Source organism: Nicotiana tomentosiformis, chromosome 2 (assembly GCF_000390325.3).
Source record: "Nicotiana tomentosiformis chromosome 2, ASM39032v3, whole genome shotgun sequence".
Classification (NCBI taxonomy): Eukaryota; Viridiplantae; Streptophyta; class Magnoliopsida; order Solanales; family Solanaceae; genus Nicotiana; species Nicotiana tomentosiformis.
The window spans coordinates 78,889,534-78,907,599 of NC_090813.1; the positions used below are offsets into that span (position 1 = coordinate 78,889,534).

Below are 18,066 nucleotides of genomic sequence, written 5' to 3' on the forward strand. Positions count from 1 at the left end.
TTTCTCTTCAAGGTCCTTTGTGATACTGAGTTTTCTTGGGATGATGGAACCCACCGTTAGAGGACTTTCCTCGCCTTTGTTCTTGTTCTTTGAAGAACGAGCACGCTTGGGGGAAGAAACCATTGAAAAAGAAGAAAGAAAAGGTTTTGTGTTTGAAGAGAATTGGAGAAAGGATGGAAAGCAAAGATGCAAATCGGAAGCTCGAGAAATTATGAAACGCAAAGGAAAAGAATGTTGCGTATAAGTAAAATTTTGGCGGCTAAATTCATGGCCATGATTACCTCGATAATCGGCAAAAGCTGTGCTGAATCATGGGATGACGCGCGTTCGGGGCATTAAATGCGGAAAGACGTGCGTCTAATCAACTGTCATGAACCTTCAGAGGGAGTTATAGTAATTTCCGCCAAAAAGGTGTTTCTATCAACTTCCCGGTAACACAAAGTTATGTCACCGGAAAGCAAGGATATTATCTGTATAGGGTGAAATATGATATGACACGTGGTCGTCTAAAGGGAGGACACGTGGAACCCAAGACGGGGATGGACGAAGACCGAACGCAGCCGTTTCGCTTGTTACCGGAAAGGATAACGTTCATAAATGTGTGTTAAATGATCTGCACCTGGTAGCATTTAATAGGGAATATTCTGCAGCATTAAGAGTGACGATTTGTTACAGAGAATTTGACATTTATGCTCACTGTTACGTCTTCATCAATGACCCTTATGATTGACATTAAAGGAGGGCACGATCCTAGGACCTCCTTCCCTAGATATAACTATAAATAGTGAGCTCAGCTATCATTGTAACAGACACGAATTTTCTAGCAAAACTTATACTATATTCTATACAAAGCTTAATACAATCTGAATTTCTTATTTTTTTTATCTCATCCTTGCTGTGCCCGAAAACCTTGTTCCCGGAACTGTCATCTCTGCTATTTCGTCTATATTTCAAGACTAAGTATTGTACATTTATTCAATTATTGTATTATTTCATGATCAAATTAGTTCACTTGTCTAGAAACTACGTATAAATTCAACTGTACCATTTTACGGATATACAAATAAAAACCTTAATAGAGAACTTTATAATATTGTGCAAGTATGATTTATTAAGTTCTGTATCAAGTTAAATAAAAAATGTAAAGGCAGCTCACACGTGCGAAGAACCAACCGTCGGTTTCGAGCAGTTGGAAGCATTTGTTAAGAGAAAACCTCCGGTCCACCACTTTCCACCATTCGAAGTCTACCATTCAAGCGGCAAAAATACATTTAACCCATGTACATTTCGCAGTAACAGTGGTACTTTCCACGATTAACGACTACCTGACTCTAATTTCATAGCCTTTTATGGATCTTCTCTGTTACTCCGCCTCCCGCTTCCCTGCAGCTCATGCTCAGTATCCCTTCCATACGCCGCTTCGCCGGCGTTTTGTCGCCGTTAGGTCTCTCACAGCTGTCTCCTCTCTGCTTATTTTTTTCTCAATTTCTCAAATTCATATAGTCGGCATCAATTAGTATAGTTAAATTGATTGATACTCAGGAATTTGTGTCTGAATCGCTATGTGTGTGTGTCTGCTTTCTCTCCTTTCCAGGTCGAGTTTGAGCCTTCCGTTCCCGGAGCAGAAAGCCAAGTATTATAGAGAGCTGGAAGCTGCTGTTGATGTTGTCGAGCGAGCTTGTCGTCTCTGCGTTGATGTAATTTCTCCACTTATTGTAAATAATTAGCTAATTACTCCTTCACTTCCGTTTATATGACTGCATTTCAGTAGACACAACATTTAACATGTTAATTTGACTTATATGTTAGATTATTGTTAGTGAAAGGGTGTTTGACGCGAAGTTTAAAATTATTATATGACTTATTTACTACTATATTGATGACACTGGAAAAAATATTGAAGTGAAGATAATTCTAAAAAGTTGTGAAAGTTATATAGAAATTGAATTGTGTCAAACATCGTAGGACGTCCCAAATGTAAGTTGGGGCCCGAGGAGTTTTATCTATTGGCTGCATTGGAAACTATTCTATTATTTTGAGTTCAAAGCTACTTTTCCTTTTCATGGAGCAACTTCTTTGAGTTTAATTGAAAGATTTAAGGCTCCAGACTAAAGTTCTTGAAATTGGTTAGAATGTGAGGTTAGAAATGTTTCGCTTACTGCTTCTGCAATTTAAAATGCAGGTTTCTCAATCATTTTAGGTAGTTTCATGGCTAATGCACATTGCTAAAGTGATAACTTGTTTTGAGGTACTTAAAATTGAAGATGTTTGAAACAAGTTGACTGCACCTTATCTCAAACAAGGTGACAGTAGTCAATTAGTTCAGGTGAAATTTGCTTTACTTCTGTACTTCTGATACATGAAATGATTGAATTGAAATATAAACATTTATCCTATAGCCATCTTTTTGTTTATTTTGAGTAGTCCATATGTCAAGTACTGCAACCATTTTATCCACTAAGACTGCTGTTTTCTTTGTGATTGCTAGGTGAAGAAGTCGTTGTTCTCAAGTAATGGTAGGATTCTTGAGAAAATTGACCAGACCCCAGTCACTATTGCAGATTTTGGAGTGCAGGCTTTAGTTAGCTTGGGTAACTTATATATTATTCTATTTACTGAAAAGAAATTCTTGTTCATTATTTTTTTGAGAAATTAATTAAATCTGAGTGCAGTTTCAGCTGTCCAGTAAAAACGGGGAGAGAAAAAGAAGGAAAATTTTAAATAAAACAATTACAAGCCTGGCCGGTCAAAGTCTGATTTGTCTTAGCACTAGGAATTTACCTTGACTAAGAATAATCTTCCTTGTGCCTGGATGGTTTCGCATTTCTTTTTCTTGATAGAAGAATAAGGTGGTATGCTATATTTTTCCTATTCATAGAGCTTCTATAGCTCTGCCCTTCTAGGGTAGGGGTAAGGCTGCGTACATCTCACCCTCCCCAAACCCCACTTGTGGGAAAATAATGGGATTGTTGTTGTTGTTGTTGTTGTTGTTGTTGTAATAGAGCTTCTATAGCTTACATTACATTCTGTCGCCATCTCCAGTTGCAAAAGCGCTTAATCTATTTTTAGGATGATATCGATGCATTCTTTTGTTAGTCAACCATATACTTACATGTACCTTTTGGTCATAAAACAATCTTAATTTAGAAGAAGAAAGAAAGAAAAATATTCAGGCAAGAAATAACCATAAACATTGACGCTTAGCTAAGAGTATATAATCATTGTTCTATAAAAAGGCATTTTTGTTTATGCCAAATCAGCTGGAGATAGGAGTACAGACTTCTTGATATACAAATAGTTTATTACCTGAATATAACTTACTTACTGCCTGAAGAGAAAGTAGCCAGCAGTTAGAAGTCTTAAGTTCTAATTCGGCAAAACCAATCTGAAGATTCTTCACTACTAGTCTGCAGTGTTACCGAACTAGTATTTTAGAGGAGAACTACTATGCTTTAAAATACTAGTTTAATAATATCAAACATAACATGTTTAGTAATGAATTTTTTGACTTAATAAAAAATGTTAAGTACATCTTCTGTGAAAATTTTGGTAATCAAGTGATGATCATCTAAACTTGATGTATCTTTTATACCATCAAGTATCAATATTGGATAGATCAGCAAACTGCAGACTTCGTACCAGTTTTATTGATATGTTCTCATTCTTTTTTATCTTCCGAAATCTGAGATTTTGCTTGGACACGTTGATTGCCTTTCTTTTTGAGAGGGTTGATCTCTTAACTCTTCTAGTTAAACTTCAGTATTGTTGGCTTGATTAATCTACATCACCACTTAAATTAGAAGCCGAATGAGGTATTTGCTCCAAATCTACATCTTACTGAAAGATTCGAAATCCCTCCACTTCCAACAAAAATTGGTGTTGAATAATCATAAACTTATTTTTTGGGTCTTATGGACTATCTTCAGTTTGTAGATTTTATTATTTCTGTAAATTTACAAAGTTTTATTTCGAGAAATAAACTAATTAATTTGTAGAATCAAGTTTTAGTGAATATGGCTCTCAACAACTGTAGATCATTTGAAGGTGGAAAAGATGGAGTATGATTGTCAAATCTTTGCACCTCGTTTCTCTTCATGTGATACTTTTTCTTCTATGATAATGACCAATCTGGTCTGATACTTCTTCATCACTCAAGAGAACTATTGGATAGTCATGGCAGTGATAATGATTATATTATGAATATATTTTTTGAAGAATGATGAAATTATGAAAATAGTTTTTGACAATGATGAAATTATTAATATTCTCTTTGTGTTTTTCCTTTGATTCCCTTATATTTACCTTCTCTGTTTTCTTGGAACAGAGACAAATTGTTTGATTGAGTTTTTTTAGAGCTAATATGAGTTGTTTGTTTACTGGATTACACCCTTATACTGATAGAGATGAACAGACTTTTTCCCTCTATCCCGCTGGTGGCTGAAGAGGACTCTGCATTCTTGCGTTCAAATAATCTAGTTGGCTCAGTGGTTGATGTTGTAAAGGATAAAGCAACTTCAGGAGATGAAGTAACAGATGATAATATTTTGAAAGCAATTGACAGAGGGGGAAAGGATGCTTGTGTATTTGGGCCTAAACCAGCCACTTACTGGGTGAGTTGATGCTGCTTCCGAAGAGTATTCACTAAGTTTCATGAGATAAAAGATCAAAGTCCTTTAAAAGCTTCAAACTAAAGGAAAGTTCCTGAAGGGAAGTAGAGTTTTTTAATTCATTTTGGGTATGCTCTTTCACATTTTTTATCAGAGACACATTCGTTCAGTTGATAATCAGTACATTTTATGTTGAACATTAAAATTTCCTCAGTCTGGAGAATTTCAAATTTTGATTCTCTTTCTAGAATTTTAGCTAATTCAGAGTATGTCGTTAATATCTCCTGAGAAACATCTCAAGATGTTCTTCTTGAAGGATTTGGGTTGGGGGTTGTTTTTTTGGGGGGGGGGAGATGTTGGAGTTGAATGGGTGGCAAAATATATGGAAACAGTTTCCAATATATAGCCCTTGGATAACCTACTTCTCATTGAAATACCTCTTCCTTTGTACATTAATCTTTACCAGATCAAGGCTAATATTTTAAAGGCCTCAGACTTCTATCAATATGACATCAGGAAATATTTTCTTGTCTGTCTTTATTCTGTGTGATCTTTTATGTGCTTGAAAGAAAATCTACTTTTATCATCCATGCCCTTAACAGACACTTACTTGCACAGTGATTTGAACTGCACTCACTAATTTTCATCCTCATACAGATACTGGATCCTATTGATGGTACACGAGGGTTTGTTAAAGGTAGCGAGGCTTTCTATGTGGTATGTTTCTTAATTCCTTTTCCTTTCTGTTTAATATTATTCTTTTATGTTTTTGTTTCTTTTCTTTTTTCTTTTCCCAAATAATTAAAGGAAAAAACAAGAATGAGATCAGCTTATTCTTATTCCCATTTACCGAATCAGCTGCGAATTTCCCGACCCGAAAAAAAAAAAGAGGAACTGGAAAAGAAAGAACTATTTAACACATTTTAAGTTTGTTTTCCACGGAACTGGCCAAGGTATAGGGTAATAGTTTTGAGGGTTACTTCCAACTCATGCCATTCCTCTGCCTGTTGTGCCAGTTAGTTCCCTTGAACTGGGAATGTGGGGCGCAGTGGTGGGGACACATTGGCCGAAGAGTGATCACTTGAATCCCCTATTTCAGAAAATTACATTGTGCATAGGTGAATTATATGCATATTGAAAGGGGAAACAACCTCTCTACATTCACAAGGTAGGGGTAAGGTCTGCTTACACACTACCCTCCCCAGACTCCACCTACGGGATTTCACTGGGTTTCTTCTAAACCTTGGGTTTGGAATTATACTGGAGACACAAATGCTGTTAAACTAAAGGCCTCAGTGGTGCCAAAGTTCAACTTATCTGTCCTAAACCTCTTTTGTTCTTTCTATTTTGCCTCAATAGTGCAGAGTGTTTCACGTATCATAATTAATGTTTATGCAAAGAAGAGTGCCTTGATAACTGAAATGATGATGTCATACAACAACAACCCATTAGAAGACCATTAGTGGGGTTTGGGGAGGGTAGAATGTACGCAGACCTTACTCCTACCCCGAAGGGATAGAGAGACTGTTTCCCGGAGACCATCGGCTCAGAGACAACAGATCCGAAATGATGATTTCATACACATTATCATAATAGGTTCATGCGTTATTACTTGGTTCTATAGAATTCTTTTGCTGCTTGGTTAGAGTTGTGTTTTTTCCCTCGTGCTTATTTGGCCCAGAATATTGTGTCTTTTCAGGTGGGTTTGGCACTTGTAGTTGAAGGACAGATTGTCTTGGGGGTCATGGGCTGCCCCAATTGGTGCGAAGACTGTTCTGAGAATTCTATCGTTGGGATCCAAGAAAATAGTAGTTCCAGATCAGGGATCATCATGGTTTCTCATGTGGGTTGTGGAACATGGACAAAGAGATTGTCAGACATACTAACCACTGAGTCATCTCACACTTGGACCAGATGCTCTGTTGACAGCTGCCAAATGGTGGAGGGGGCACGGTTTACTATTCCTGAAAGTCAATCATGGAAATCTTTACCTCTATCGGTTTTGTTTGATGCAAAAAGAGACTCTGAGAACATAGGAGAAGGGAACATACTTCTTCTGTCTGCATGCTGTGGGAGGTGAATTCTTCTCAAAGACATTTCATATTCTTGAAAAATGTGTACTAGATGATGAATGGATGTTTAGATTTGTGATGTGAAATCTTTCTTGCCCGCTGTTGGCATTTGTGGAAGTTTTTACCCCTAAAAGGCTCGTATTTGGTTGATGAGTTTTAATACAGAGGAGTTGAGAAGTTAAAAAAGAAAGTGATACAATGATTTCCTTTGCAAATTGGATCTATATAAGGGTTGGGCTGGGGAAAGGTAGAGGTAAAGAAAATTCGCTCTATAGTAAACTTTTGGTGTCCAAGTTGGAACTTGGTTTTGGTAATCGGTAACAACCATCAACTTATTATGAGAAGATGCTCATTATTCACATTCAGTAGCGATTGAATGCTCTATTTTAATAGCCGAAAACAGAATGCACTCAGAACCATTCTTCAAGTGATTACAAAATTCAGTTCCCTTTTAGACTGAACAGCTGAGTTGTAATTATTTTTGCATTGTTTTCTTTCTTCCTCTTTTGAGACTGCAAATCAAAGTACATCTTCAATTTTCATGATGGCTTTTGCGCATTTATTATATTTCACTTTTGTTTCTAAATTTACAGTTTGTGCAAATATCTGATGGTGGCTTCTGGTAGAGCATCGGTTTACATTCAGGGAAGGAAGGCGACATCTACCATCAAGGTGAAATTATATTCTCGGGTGGTGTGTAAAATTAGTAGAGCAATCTGATGGTCATATCCGTCAAATGTAGGTCTGGGACCACGCTGTTGGAATCATATGTGTCCATGAAGCTGGAGGGAAGGTATGCATTTCTCTGTTGACATTTTATTTAACAAACCTTCTTTATCTCTACTTGTTGCAGCCAGTTCTAGAGCAGTCAGCACTGCTGATATATCATTTAATAAAACAGTCAATTAGTTATATTGCATGTAACGACACCCTTTTTGTTTTCCTTTTTTTTTTAAAAAAAAAAGTAACATAAAGAACACCCTCGGGTTATGGAGATCTGAAGATATAGCTTATATTTTTTCTTTTCCTTTTTTACTTTTCGTCTGGATACAGTATTTTGAAGGCTTCAACTTTTTAAAGGAAGATTTTGAAAACTTTAGAACTGGTCAGATTCGGGTGGTTGACTCTCGTGGACCACTAGTTCATGCTTTGCTTAGTTTTCCTGGTAAGATAATCTGAAGAATCAAGTGAGGGTCCTAAATACTGATTCACGGAACTTAAAATTCCTTCATTAGAAGACACAAACTTCATTTACTTATGAAGAAACACAAAGTTAAGAGAGGCTCGTTTTATAGCTTTATTTCTAGTCACTGTCTCATAATTCGAGACTCTGCACCCAGTGATTTCATTCTTGTACTCTTACGGGAAAAACCATAAATAATCAGCCCATATTTGATTTGAGAGATCTGGGAGACTACAATAGCAATAACTACGCCTCAGTCCCAAACAATTGGGATCGGCAATATGAATCCTCACTTCATTTTTTAAGCTCAACTCATATCATCATTATTATCAACAAAGGGCAGATAATCCTTTATTCTGCATTATCCTACCTACGGTTTCCACTTATCTGCTTACTGGCAAGTTATTCACATCCAGACATTTATATTCCCTGACATCAAACAAATGCATTAAGCAGAAGACTTTTTTTTGCTTACTCGATGCAGTATTCACTGGCATCAACTTTCATTCTCTCTATGTTTCTATTTTCATAATTGTTGACGCTATTCACTTCGTAGAACAGGATCCAAAGCAGAGGGCAAAAATTTATTAAGAAGCTTTGATATTTTTCTTTGATTGTGTTCATGGATATGACTTTCACTTTATACTATGTCCTTCAACTTTGGGCAATAGTATTCGATTATAGATCATCCATTCAGAAAACCATAAGCGAGACTAGATTGCTCACTTTCCTGGTTTATCATTGTGTGTCTTGTTAGGTGACCGACTGGGCAGGAGGTTCACTTGATATTGCGGCAGATCAAACTGAACGGAGACTAATCTTTCCCTCAGGCGGTGTTCTTGTGACTAATGGAAGCTTACACAGCAAGATTATTGGAATGATCTCTTCAAATTCATCAGTTCTATGACAGGCATTTTGGCATTAATTGACAGATTATAAAAATACTGAGATACTAAGGACGATTTCTGCCAATTCATCAATTGTTTCATGGCACTTGCATTCTTTTGACAAATCACAGCAGACATCAATTTGTCTCCATTTTCTTCTACCTGGCGGTCATCAGTATCTCTCTCTTTTGTTTTTCATCAATACTTGCTTTTTTATTCTTTCGGTCTCAAATGGCTTGCATACGGATAACGTCCTCCAATTAGTGAAATGCTGTGGAGAATGATTCATATGTACTGCAGTAAGAATGTATAATCTTATAAATATATATTCTTTTTTTCTTCACAAAGTACAATGATGAAGTGAAGATTTTGCTCTTTTCATCTGTACTGCAGTAGAAATTTTAATTTTTACAAATATATCCTTTCCTCCTTCATAAGGTACTATGATGAAGTGAGGATTTTTTTTTTCTTTTTCAATTTCAGTAAAGAAGTTACTCCCTTGTTATTTTTATTTATCACATATTATTTGTTCTTGGTAACACTATCAGTTTAGAAACTCTCCGCGAGATAGAGTAAATGATAGCTGACCTTACCAACAAGGCACTACAATTGGAGGATGGTGTACATCGGTTGAGAATGTGGTCTATGTAATAGTGTTGTCTAGTACACAAGTATCACATTCAAGTATACCTAATTGTGGTGCTCATGTTAGACGATATGAGCTCCATAACCCGCTTGGCACAAAAGTAAGGAAGACAACATTGCAGATACTTTCCCTTAGAATAATGCTAAGATAATCTTTTTTTGACTAATTAATTTTATGTAATTAAAAAAAGAGATTATCTTAGCCATTATTTTGAGGGAAAGTATCTGCAATGGTGTCTTCCTTACTTAAGATACCAATCAAAAAAACTGATTATGACACTTCTTGATTTGATACTGTACTTTGTCGAGATTATGAGTTGTGAGTTGTGAGAATTGCAAGTTAATTTTGGATGTAGAAACTTGCAAAAGGACATCAAGGCCTCACATAACTTGGTGGAAATTGGCCCAAACACCACCGTCATAAATAAATAAAAAATTACACACTGAAGGTACCAAACGATGGCAACATAATCTACTAACCAGCTCAGGTAAATTATCAATTGGTCCTTTCACCCGAGGCTCATGATGTTGAATTGCCTCTGACGGATCACACTATTGCAACAGGAGGGGGCTTGCCCGTCAACATACTTTGCCAAGAGGTGGCAAGAGCACGATGACCTTAGCCCAAACCCACTTAAACAAACTAAAGACTCGAACTCTTTCAGCCTAAAAATAAGGGACCTACTTCTTATTCTGGGAATTAAGTGTCCATCCTCTACGGACCAATAAGTAGAGCCAAGGGGTCCCAGAGTAAGGAGCCACTCCTCCCTCAGCTCCCACCTTAATGGCTCGAGCAGGACAAGCAATCTCATTTTCCACATCAGCTCAGCTTACCCTTCCGATCCTTCTGTTTTCATTATTCTCTGGATGCTCTGCCATTTGATTACTATGTTGACAGAAGAAAATCAGGATACAATAATTGCATGACACAGTTAATCGGCTACAAATAGACAGTTACAACTTGAAAGAAAAGGACATAAACTAAGAGTGAAGAACATTACCAGCAGCTATCATTACGGATAAATCGCTCCGCGAGGATGCATGAAACAGCTTTTTGGTCCAGTTGTTTGTCACTAATGCACTGCAGTTGAACAGCACCAACCATGTAGACACATCAATATGTATTAAATAAATATGTCAATATATATTCTCCAAAGAGTTTTCCCGTTAGAGAATACAGAGAGAACCTAACTCTACTGGAGAAAATAAAAAAGAGAAGATCAGGTCCGAATCATGTTGTACATGAGCAGGCTCCGAAAGATCCCATATAAGAATCTTTCAAGCCACAGTGAGACTAAAAGAAAGAGGAGCTGGGAGAGAGCTAGGTTGCCACAAATTGAAAAGAGACGAAATCATGGTCATTTGGTTACCTTGAAAGCTACTTGAGACATTTTTTTGATAACCGAGAAAATACCCCGTGGGGCGTGGGGTGTTCGAAACTTGGTGGATAATCAATCCACCTCTCTACCCTTCTCCACTTAAACACCAACCTTTATCTGCAGTGGATTCGAACCCTTGACGTGAGCCTAACCCACACACACATCACGTACTGCACTCTTACCACTAGACTGTCCTGGAAGCTTGAAAGCTATGTGAGACTTGCTAGTGTTTTTATCTTGATAGCACTTCAAATGCTTGCAAGGTTCATCTGGGGAAACAAAAGACGCACACACTATGAAATGAGCAATGCATGCAAAAATCATCAGCAAGGTAAACTTTAATCGGACTAGCAATCGCCCTACACCTCCCGGAGAAAACAGAATTAATTTCGGAAGACGTCAGAAATGCACAGGTACTATTCCTTATTCCAGCATATTTGAAGTTCACAATATATGATCAAGGTAACACTCAGAACCACCCTTACAAGCAAAAGAGAGGAAGTTTAAACAACCTTTGTTGATCACTAGAGATGTGTTTACAGATGGTCTAAGCTAACCAGTCATCTTTTGACTGATTGGACGAGAGGCAAGTTTACATACTCTAGAAGTTTCAACTTCTAATTGTCTGGTATATGCAGAATCCACATAGCAAGTATATATGCTTCACAGTTAATAACAAATGACTGCAGAGTACTAGTGAGTTTATCGAGAAGATAGCACGACGTTCTTTTTACATTTTCACATAACAGAGTAACACCTAAATGTAATTCTGCTTCCTGAAGGGGAAAAGGGTGCGCTTATTCATTGTACTTAAGATCAATAGATATACCAGATCTGAAGAAAATGGGCACAGATATAGGTCATAGGGAACTTTTGATAAGTGAAAAGAGACATGAATATTAAGGACTATAATTGACCTGAATGACAAAAGATAAATTGACTTTTACTAAGGTTATAACAAAAATATCATCAAGGTAAAGTGTTAATACCTCTATCGGTAAGATATCCAGAGAGGTATTGGTAAGATATCAAGAGCATCTATCTCAAAAATACTGGCAGTTTAATATGTCATCTCCAACTTCTAGAACCTAAAACCTTCTAGAACATAAAATGGGCACCGATATAGGTCATAGGGAACTTTTGATAAGCAAAAAGAGACATGAATATTAAGGACTATAGTTGACCTGAATGACAGAAGATAAATTGACTTTTAAACCAAGGTTATAACAAAAATATCATCAAGGTAAAGTGTTAATACCTCTATTGGTAAGGTATCCAGAGAGGTATTGGTCAGGTGTCCAGAGCATCAATCTCAAAAATACTGGCAGTTTAATAGGCCATCTCCAAATTCTAGAACCTAAAACCCTCTTCACCACACTGCGGGCCCTCAATAGCTCCAATTACCAAAAATCATTGCAGGAACAGTCACCATTTGCAAAATGATGAAACCTGTATGCATCCCGTACAACAATGGCTCGATTTGCAACCTTCGATACACACTTTATCCAGTTGTGGCAGTCATTGCAGACGCGAAGATTCTTCATGACTCGTACGGGAATCATTTCAGGCAAGCTTAGAAGTCCAAATGCAATAGCTAACTTTTCACTGTGAATATAAGCAGTTGGATCTTTTTGTCCCAACTCCAAATCATTCCAAAGGCTATTATTGTCTTGCACATAACCAATCATAACTACCCGTTTATTTAGTTCCTCCACAAAATCATATATATGATTTGCTAGTGGATGGAGTCTATCTCCAACAAAAAATGCATGGATGGTGTTTTTAACTTCAATCCAGCTACGACCTGGCTCTTTCTTAACACCTCTGTCTTTCATCAGCAGCCTTGTCTGGTTCCGGGAATCCCATCTTCCAAGAACTGCATACAGGTTTGATAGCAAAACATAAGTTGCTGAGTCTTGAGGCTCCAATTCTAAGAGATGGTGACCTGCCTCTTCCCCTATTTCCATGTTCTTTTGAACTATGCAAGCACTTAAGAGGGTCCTCCAAACCATTGCATCAGGTTCGATTGGCATAGTCTCCACAAACTTCATTGCTCGCTGCAAATGGCCAGCTCGTCCTAAAATGTCTACAACAGACGCATAATGTTCTAGTTTTGGCATTAAACCATAATCTTTACTCATCGAATTGAAATAACAAAGCCCCTTGTCCACCAAACCCACATGGCTACAGGCTGATAAAACACCCAAATAGGTGACATGGTTAGGCTTCACACCAAGATGTCTCATCTCCTCAAACAGTTCTATAGCTTCATTACCACATCCATGTTGAGAATAACCAGTTATCATGGCATTCCATGACACATCATTCTTATTTTGCATTTCAAGGAACTCTTTCCTGGCATCCACAAGGCTTCCACACTTTGCATACAATGTGATCAGGACATTGGAAGCTTCTGTTTCAGCATTATAACCAGTCTTTATTATTCTAGCATGAATCTGCTTCCCCTGTTTAATATCGGTGGTATTAGCAGCTGCACTAACAGCAGATCCGTATGTGAACATGTTAGCTTCCACTCCATGTCCATTCAATCTAGAAAACACTTTCAGTGCTTCTTCGCAAAATCCACTTTGGGCAAATCCTGATACCAAGCCATTCCACGAAATAATATCTCTGGTATCAATTTTGTCAAATGATGCATACGCATCTTGTATTCTGCCGCATCTAGCATAGAGAAAAATCAATGCATTGCCTATTGAATGATCTAATGAGTAGCCTGACACCACTGACTGGGCATGGATTTGTCGCCCTTGATCGAATGCTTGAATGCCGGCACATGCACTAGTTGCACTTGCAAATCCTATGTTATCTGATCGAATTTCATGGTGTTGCATTTTTCTAAAAAGTTTTAGAGCTTCAACAAACAAGTCATGCTGAGCATATCCAGCGATCATGGATGTCCAAGATACAACATCTTCCTCATTTAGACGCCAAAAGATTTTCTCTGCTGCATCCAATTTTTCATGTTTGGCATACATATCTATAAGCACACTACACACATAAACATTCTGCCAAAAGCCAGTTTTTAATACTTGGCTATGTATTTGCTCTCCAAGATACAGAGCACCAACAGATGTACAAGTTCTCAATATACTGGGGTATGTGTATTGATTAGGTTGTAGCCCTTTAACCTGCATCTGCGAAAAGATTTGGAATGATTCATCCAAATCACCCGTCTGTCCATAACCCACGAGCATCACATTCCACAAAACAATGTTTTCCATCTGGCTTCCAAGGAAAAATTTATGGGCTGTTTCAATGTCAGAGCACTTAACATAAAGGTCAAGTAAAGAACCTTCAATTATGCTATCTGAGCATAGACCTGCCTTTGCTGCATAAGAATGCAATTGTCTTCCCTTCTGAAGAGCTCCTAACGATGCACAAGCACCCAAGACACTTGCAATTGTAACACAATCGGGTTTTAACGAACCTAACTGCATTTTCTCGAATAACTGTAGAGCCTTATCACTGAATCCTTTCAAAGAGAGACCAGAGATTAGGGAATTATAGGTAACTCCATCCTTCTGCGGCATTTCAATAAATACTTGTTCTGCTAATGTTAAGTATCCACACCGAGAATACAATGTCACAAGAGCATTACCAACAAAAACATTAGTTAAATATCCCCATTTATAGATACTAGCATGGAGCTGTTCTCCCAACTCAAAAGCTTTTATCTTTGTGGATGCACTTATAACACTTGAGAAAACATACGGAGTAGGAATAACTCCAAATTTACGCATATCCTTATATAGGAGAATACCATCTTCTCCTCGTTCGTTTTTACAAAAACCAGATAACATGGCAACCCAAGAAGAACTATCTCTTACCACCATATCCTCAAAGACTTGCTTAGCAGAATCTACAAATCCATTCTTAGAATACAAATCAATCAAACGGTTACAAACAATGAGCTTCAATCCAAGACCATAGCGCATAATCAAAGCATGAATCTGTTCAACACCTCGAAAACGAAAAGCAACCTTGTTATAACTGCAGGCTTGCAGAACTTGGGAAAATGTGCACTCATCTGGATTAACATCTTCTCTTAACATTCGAGAGAACAGATTTAGAACTGCATCATTTCTTTTCGTCCGTGTAAAACCAGACAATAATATGTTCCAGCAAGACACGTTTTTAATCCGACTTGGCAAATTATCAAATATTTGCAATGCACCAGATAAATCTCCACCAGCAACATAAATATCAAGAAACCTAGCAGCAATCCAATAATCGGAGCCAAATCCCAATTTCAACAACTTCCCAAGTAGTTTCTTGGCATCCACAATTGACTCTTCACTCAAGCAACTATCTAGTAGGCTTAGATAATAAGTATGATCAAAATAGCCATTGTCTTTCGCTATGTGAGGATGAATAATAGACGGATAATATACATTTTCTTCATCTGAAAAATCATCAAGAACCAGCGAATTTATACTTGCACAGCTAGTAAAAGTACAATTGTTCAATATAAATGGTTTCCAATATCGAAAATGCCAAATTTCCTGCAAATTGGAAGGAAAAAATGAACAATGTTTGAAAAGAAAAAGGAGGAAAAAGAAGACTGAAACAGAAAAAAGTAGCAAGAGAAAGAAAAAAATATAGAAAAGTTTTACCTGGCGAAGATAATCAGAAGACTTGTAAAGGTGATGAATAGTTCTCTTTGAAAACATGAAGATTTAATAGAGTGAATTGAATTCAAACTTGGCAATCTCCGTTCTCAACACTCAGCCGGTTCAGGGTCCGTAGATTTTCATCGTATACTTTACTCTATTTCTGGGTTTCCATTAAACCATCTTTTGTGAACCTAATTGAGCTCCTTTGCTTTCTCCTTGTGTCCGAGTAATTGAAAAATCTTTACTTGAAATACAAGGGTGTTTTTGCAAATCCCTTTATTTTCATTGTTTGATAAACTCTAAAATTGTTTAATAAGTTAAGTGTGTTATGAAATAAAAATAATTTAGTAAAATATGAACAAGAACAAGTTATGAAATAAAAGTAACTTAGTAAAACATAAACAAGAAATAGAGATAGAGAGAAGCAAGAGTATTTATTCTTCAATTGTATATATTTTCTTATCTATTACAAGGCCTTTATATAGGCATGAAAAGTGAAAAAAAATATGTCATTAAGCATAGAAATATGTCATTGAATATGTCATTAAGCATTTGAGAAAATCATGGAGGAAGAATAGACATCCACCATAATTTGATTTTTTTTATAACACTCCCCCTTGGATGTCCATAGATAATGTGCCTCGTTAAAACCTTATTAGGAAAAAACCCTATGGGAAAAAAAATTATAGTGAAGGAAAAAGAGTACACATGTTTAGAAATCCGCCTTTTGGTTGCCTCGTTAAAAAACTTGCAAGGAAAATTCAGTGGGACAAAACCTTGTAAGGGAAAAAGAGTACAACGCGTATTAACTCCCCTTATGAGAGCACCAATTCACATCCTTGAGCCTTCGCATCCCAATCTTATACACTAGTTTCTTTAAGGTTGACGTTGGTAGAGATTTGGTGAACAGATTAGCCATATTATCACTTGAACGGATCTGTTGTACATTGATATCACCATTCTTTTGGAGATCATGTGTGAAAAATAACTTTGGTGAAATTTGCTTTGTCCTATCCCCTTTATAAATGCTCCCTTCAATTGGGCTATGCATATTGCATTATCTTCATACAAAATTGTAGGTAGTTTGTCACACTTCAAACCATATTTGTCTCGAATAAGGTGTATTATAGACCTCAACCATACACATTCTCGACTTGCTTTGTGAATAGCAATTATCTTAGCATGATTAGATGAAGTGGCCACGATTGATTGTTTAGTCGATCGCCAAGATATGGCAATACCTCCATATGTAAACACATAGCCTATTTGAGATCGAGCCTTGTGTGGGTCAGATAAATACCCAGTATCGGCATAACCAACAAGATCGGGACTGCAATCATTGCCATAAAATAATCCCATATCGGTAGTCCCTTTTTAGATACCGCAATATGTGTTTGATTCCATTCCAATGTCTCCTTGTAGGAGCAAAGCTATATCTTGTTAAGACATTAACTGAAAAAGTTATGTCAAACCTTGTAATGTTAGAAAGATATATTAGTGCACCAATTGCATTAAGATATAGTACTTCGGGACCGAGAAGCTCTTCATTATTTTCATGAGGTCGGAATGGATGTGCTTTATCCATATAGAATCCTTTAAAATCTTTTTAGTGTATGCTGATTGATGAACAAAAATTCCATCTTTCATATACTCAATTTGTAGACCAAGATAAATTTTTGTATTTCCAAGATCTTTCATTTCAGATTCTTTCTTTAAATAGTCTACTGCTTTAGGAAGCTCCCTAGGAGTTCCAATGATATTTAAATCATCAACATACACGGTGATTATAATAAATTTAGATCCATATCTTTTTATAAAGACACAAGGACAAATTGAATCATTCTTGTACCCTTCTTTCAACAGGTACTCACTCAGGCGATTATACCACATGCGCCCTGATTGTTTTAATCTGTATAAGGATTTTTGAAGCTTTATTTAATAGATTTCTTGAAAACCTTAATACGCTTCAGAACAATTTAAATCCTTCAATGATTTCCATTATACACATATCACGTTTTTCTTGTATTGCCAGATTAAAATCTGAAATGGCGACATCCACCACAGGAGAACATGTCTCTATATAATCAACACTGGGATATTTACAAATCTTCTTGTGACACAAGTCGTCTTTATGTCTATCGACTTGACCTTTTTTCGCACAAGAACACATTTATACCTCCACTGGCTTTATACTTTCAGGTGTTGGGACTATCCGTCCGACTTCGTATTTTTCAGATGAAATCAATTTTCATTGCGTATTTTTCATTTGGCCAAACTGTCCAATTTCATGATGGATTTGAGCTCATGATCCTCGTCAATATTAATAATATTGAGCGCTACATTATATTAACAATATCGTCGACTATCATTTTATATCGATTCTACTATTACCCAATAAAGACATAACTTTTTGAGATCTCTTTATCTTATTATTTTCATGTACCTGAGTCTCTCCTATGAGGTCTTATGAAGTGTTATGTTGTGGTGCTCTTTTAGAGCACTTGCCTCCTTATTATGACCATCTTGAACATTTGCTTCTCTCATTCTTCAAGGAGTTTTATCTTTAGAACCGATTAGTATATTATGCTTCATGCATGCCATAGACTCTATTCATTATGAATTTTATTTTATTTGGAGCATTAGCAGTTGAATATGACAT

General features: G+C 36.8%; 2 protein-coding genes across 6 annotated transcripts; one reads left to right on the forward strand and one right to left on the reverse strand.

Annotated features, from left to right (window-relative positions):
- The first annotated feature begins 1,217 nt into the window (after nucleotides 1–1,217).
- On the forward strand, nucleotides 1,218–9,128 carry LOC104106017 (putative 3'(2'),5'-bisphosphate nucleotidase, mitochondrial). Of its 2 annotated transcripts, none has more exons than XM_009614473.4 (9): nucleotides 1,218–1,444; nucleotides 1,595–1,697; nucleotides 2,489–2,591; nucleotides 4,402–4,610; nucleotides 5,265–5,324; nucleotides 6,307–6,683; nucleotides 7,273–7,351; nucleotides 7,422–7,472; nucleotides 8,620–9,128. In XM_009614473.4, exons 1-9 carry the CDS (start codon nucleotides 1,350–1,352, stop codon nucleotides 8,767–8,769), a joined length of 1,227 nt encoding a protein of 408 aa, XP_009612768.1. In that variant the 5' UTR covers nucleotides 1,218–1,349; the 3' UTR covers nucleotides 8,770–9,128. The 2 variants fall into 2 exon arrangements, with proteins under 2 accessions (XP_009612768.1, XP_009612769.1); XM_009614474.4 differs by lacking the exon at nucleotides 1,218–1,444 and adding an exon at nucleotides 2,183–2,248.
- Nucleotides 9,129–9,780: 652 nt separating this feature from the next.
- LOC104106018 (pentatricopeptide repeat-containing protein At4g13650) lies at nucleotides 9,781–15,633 on the reverse strand. Of its 4 annotated transcripts, none has more exons than XM_009614477.4 (6): nucleotides 15,408–15,633; nucleotides 12,032–15,296; nucleotides 11,763–11,868; nucleotides 10,765–11,042; nucleotides 10,396–10,475; nucleotides 9,781–10,280 (listed from the first exon to the last, which is right to left on the reverse strand). In XM_009614477.4, the coding sequence occupies exons 1-2, from the start codon at nucleotides 15,462–15,464 to the stop codon at nucleotides 12,174–12,176; spliced, it is 3,180 nt and encodes a 1,059-aa protein (XP_009612772.2). In that variant the 5' UTR covers nucleotides 15,465–15,633; the 3' UTR covers nucleotides 9,781–10,280; nucleotides 10,396–10,475; nucleotides 10,765–11,042; nucleotides 11,763–11,868; nucleotides 12,032–12,173. The 4 variants fall into 4 exon arrangements, with proteins under 4 accessions (XP_009612772.2, XP_018629606.2, XP_009612771.2 ...); XM_018774090.3 differs by having other exon boundaries at nucleotides 11,763–11,871; XM_009614476.4 differs by lacking the exon at nucleotides 11,763–11,868.
- Nucleotides 15,634–18,066: the final 2,433 nt, after the last annotated feature.

Bases quoted from the DNA above. Each gene is read 5' to 3' on its own strand.
- LOC104106018 (XM_070195629.1), bottom strand. From the start codon at position 15,464: ATGTTTTCAAAGAGAACTATTCATCACCTTTACAAGTCTTCTGATTAT. The intron at 15,297-15,407 runs GTAAAACTTTTC...TCCAATTTGCAG, and splicing joins CTTCTGATTATCTTCGCCAG to GAAATTTGGCATTTTCGATA.
- LOC104106017 (XM_009614473.4), top strand. From the start codon at position 1,350: ATGGATCTTCTCTGTTACTCCGCCTCCCGCTTCCCTGCAGCTCATGCT. The intron at 1,698-2,488 runs GTAATTTCTCCA...TGTGATTGCTAG, and splicing joins CTTGTCGTCTCTGCGTTGAT to GTGAAGAAGTCGTTGTTCTC. The intron at 7,352-7,421 runs GTGAAATTATAT...CGTCAAATGTAG, and splicing joins AGGCGACATCTACCATCAAG to GTCTGGGACCACGCTGTTGG.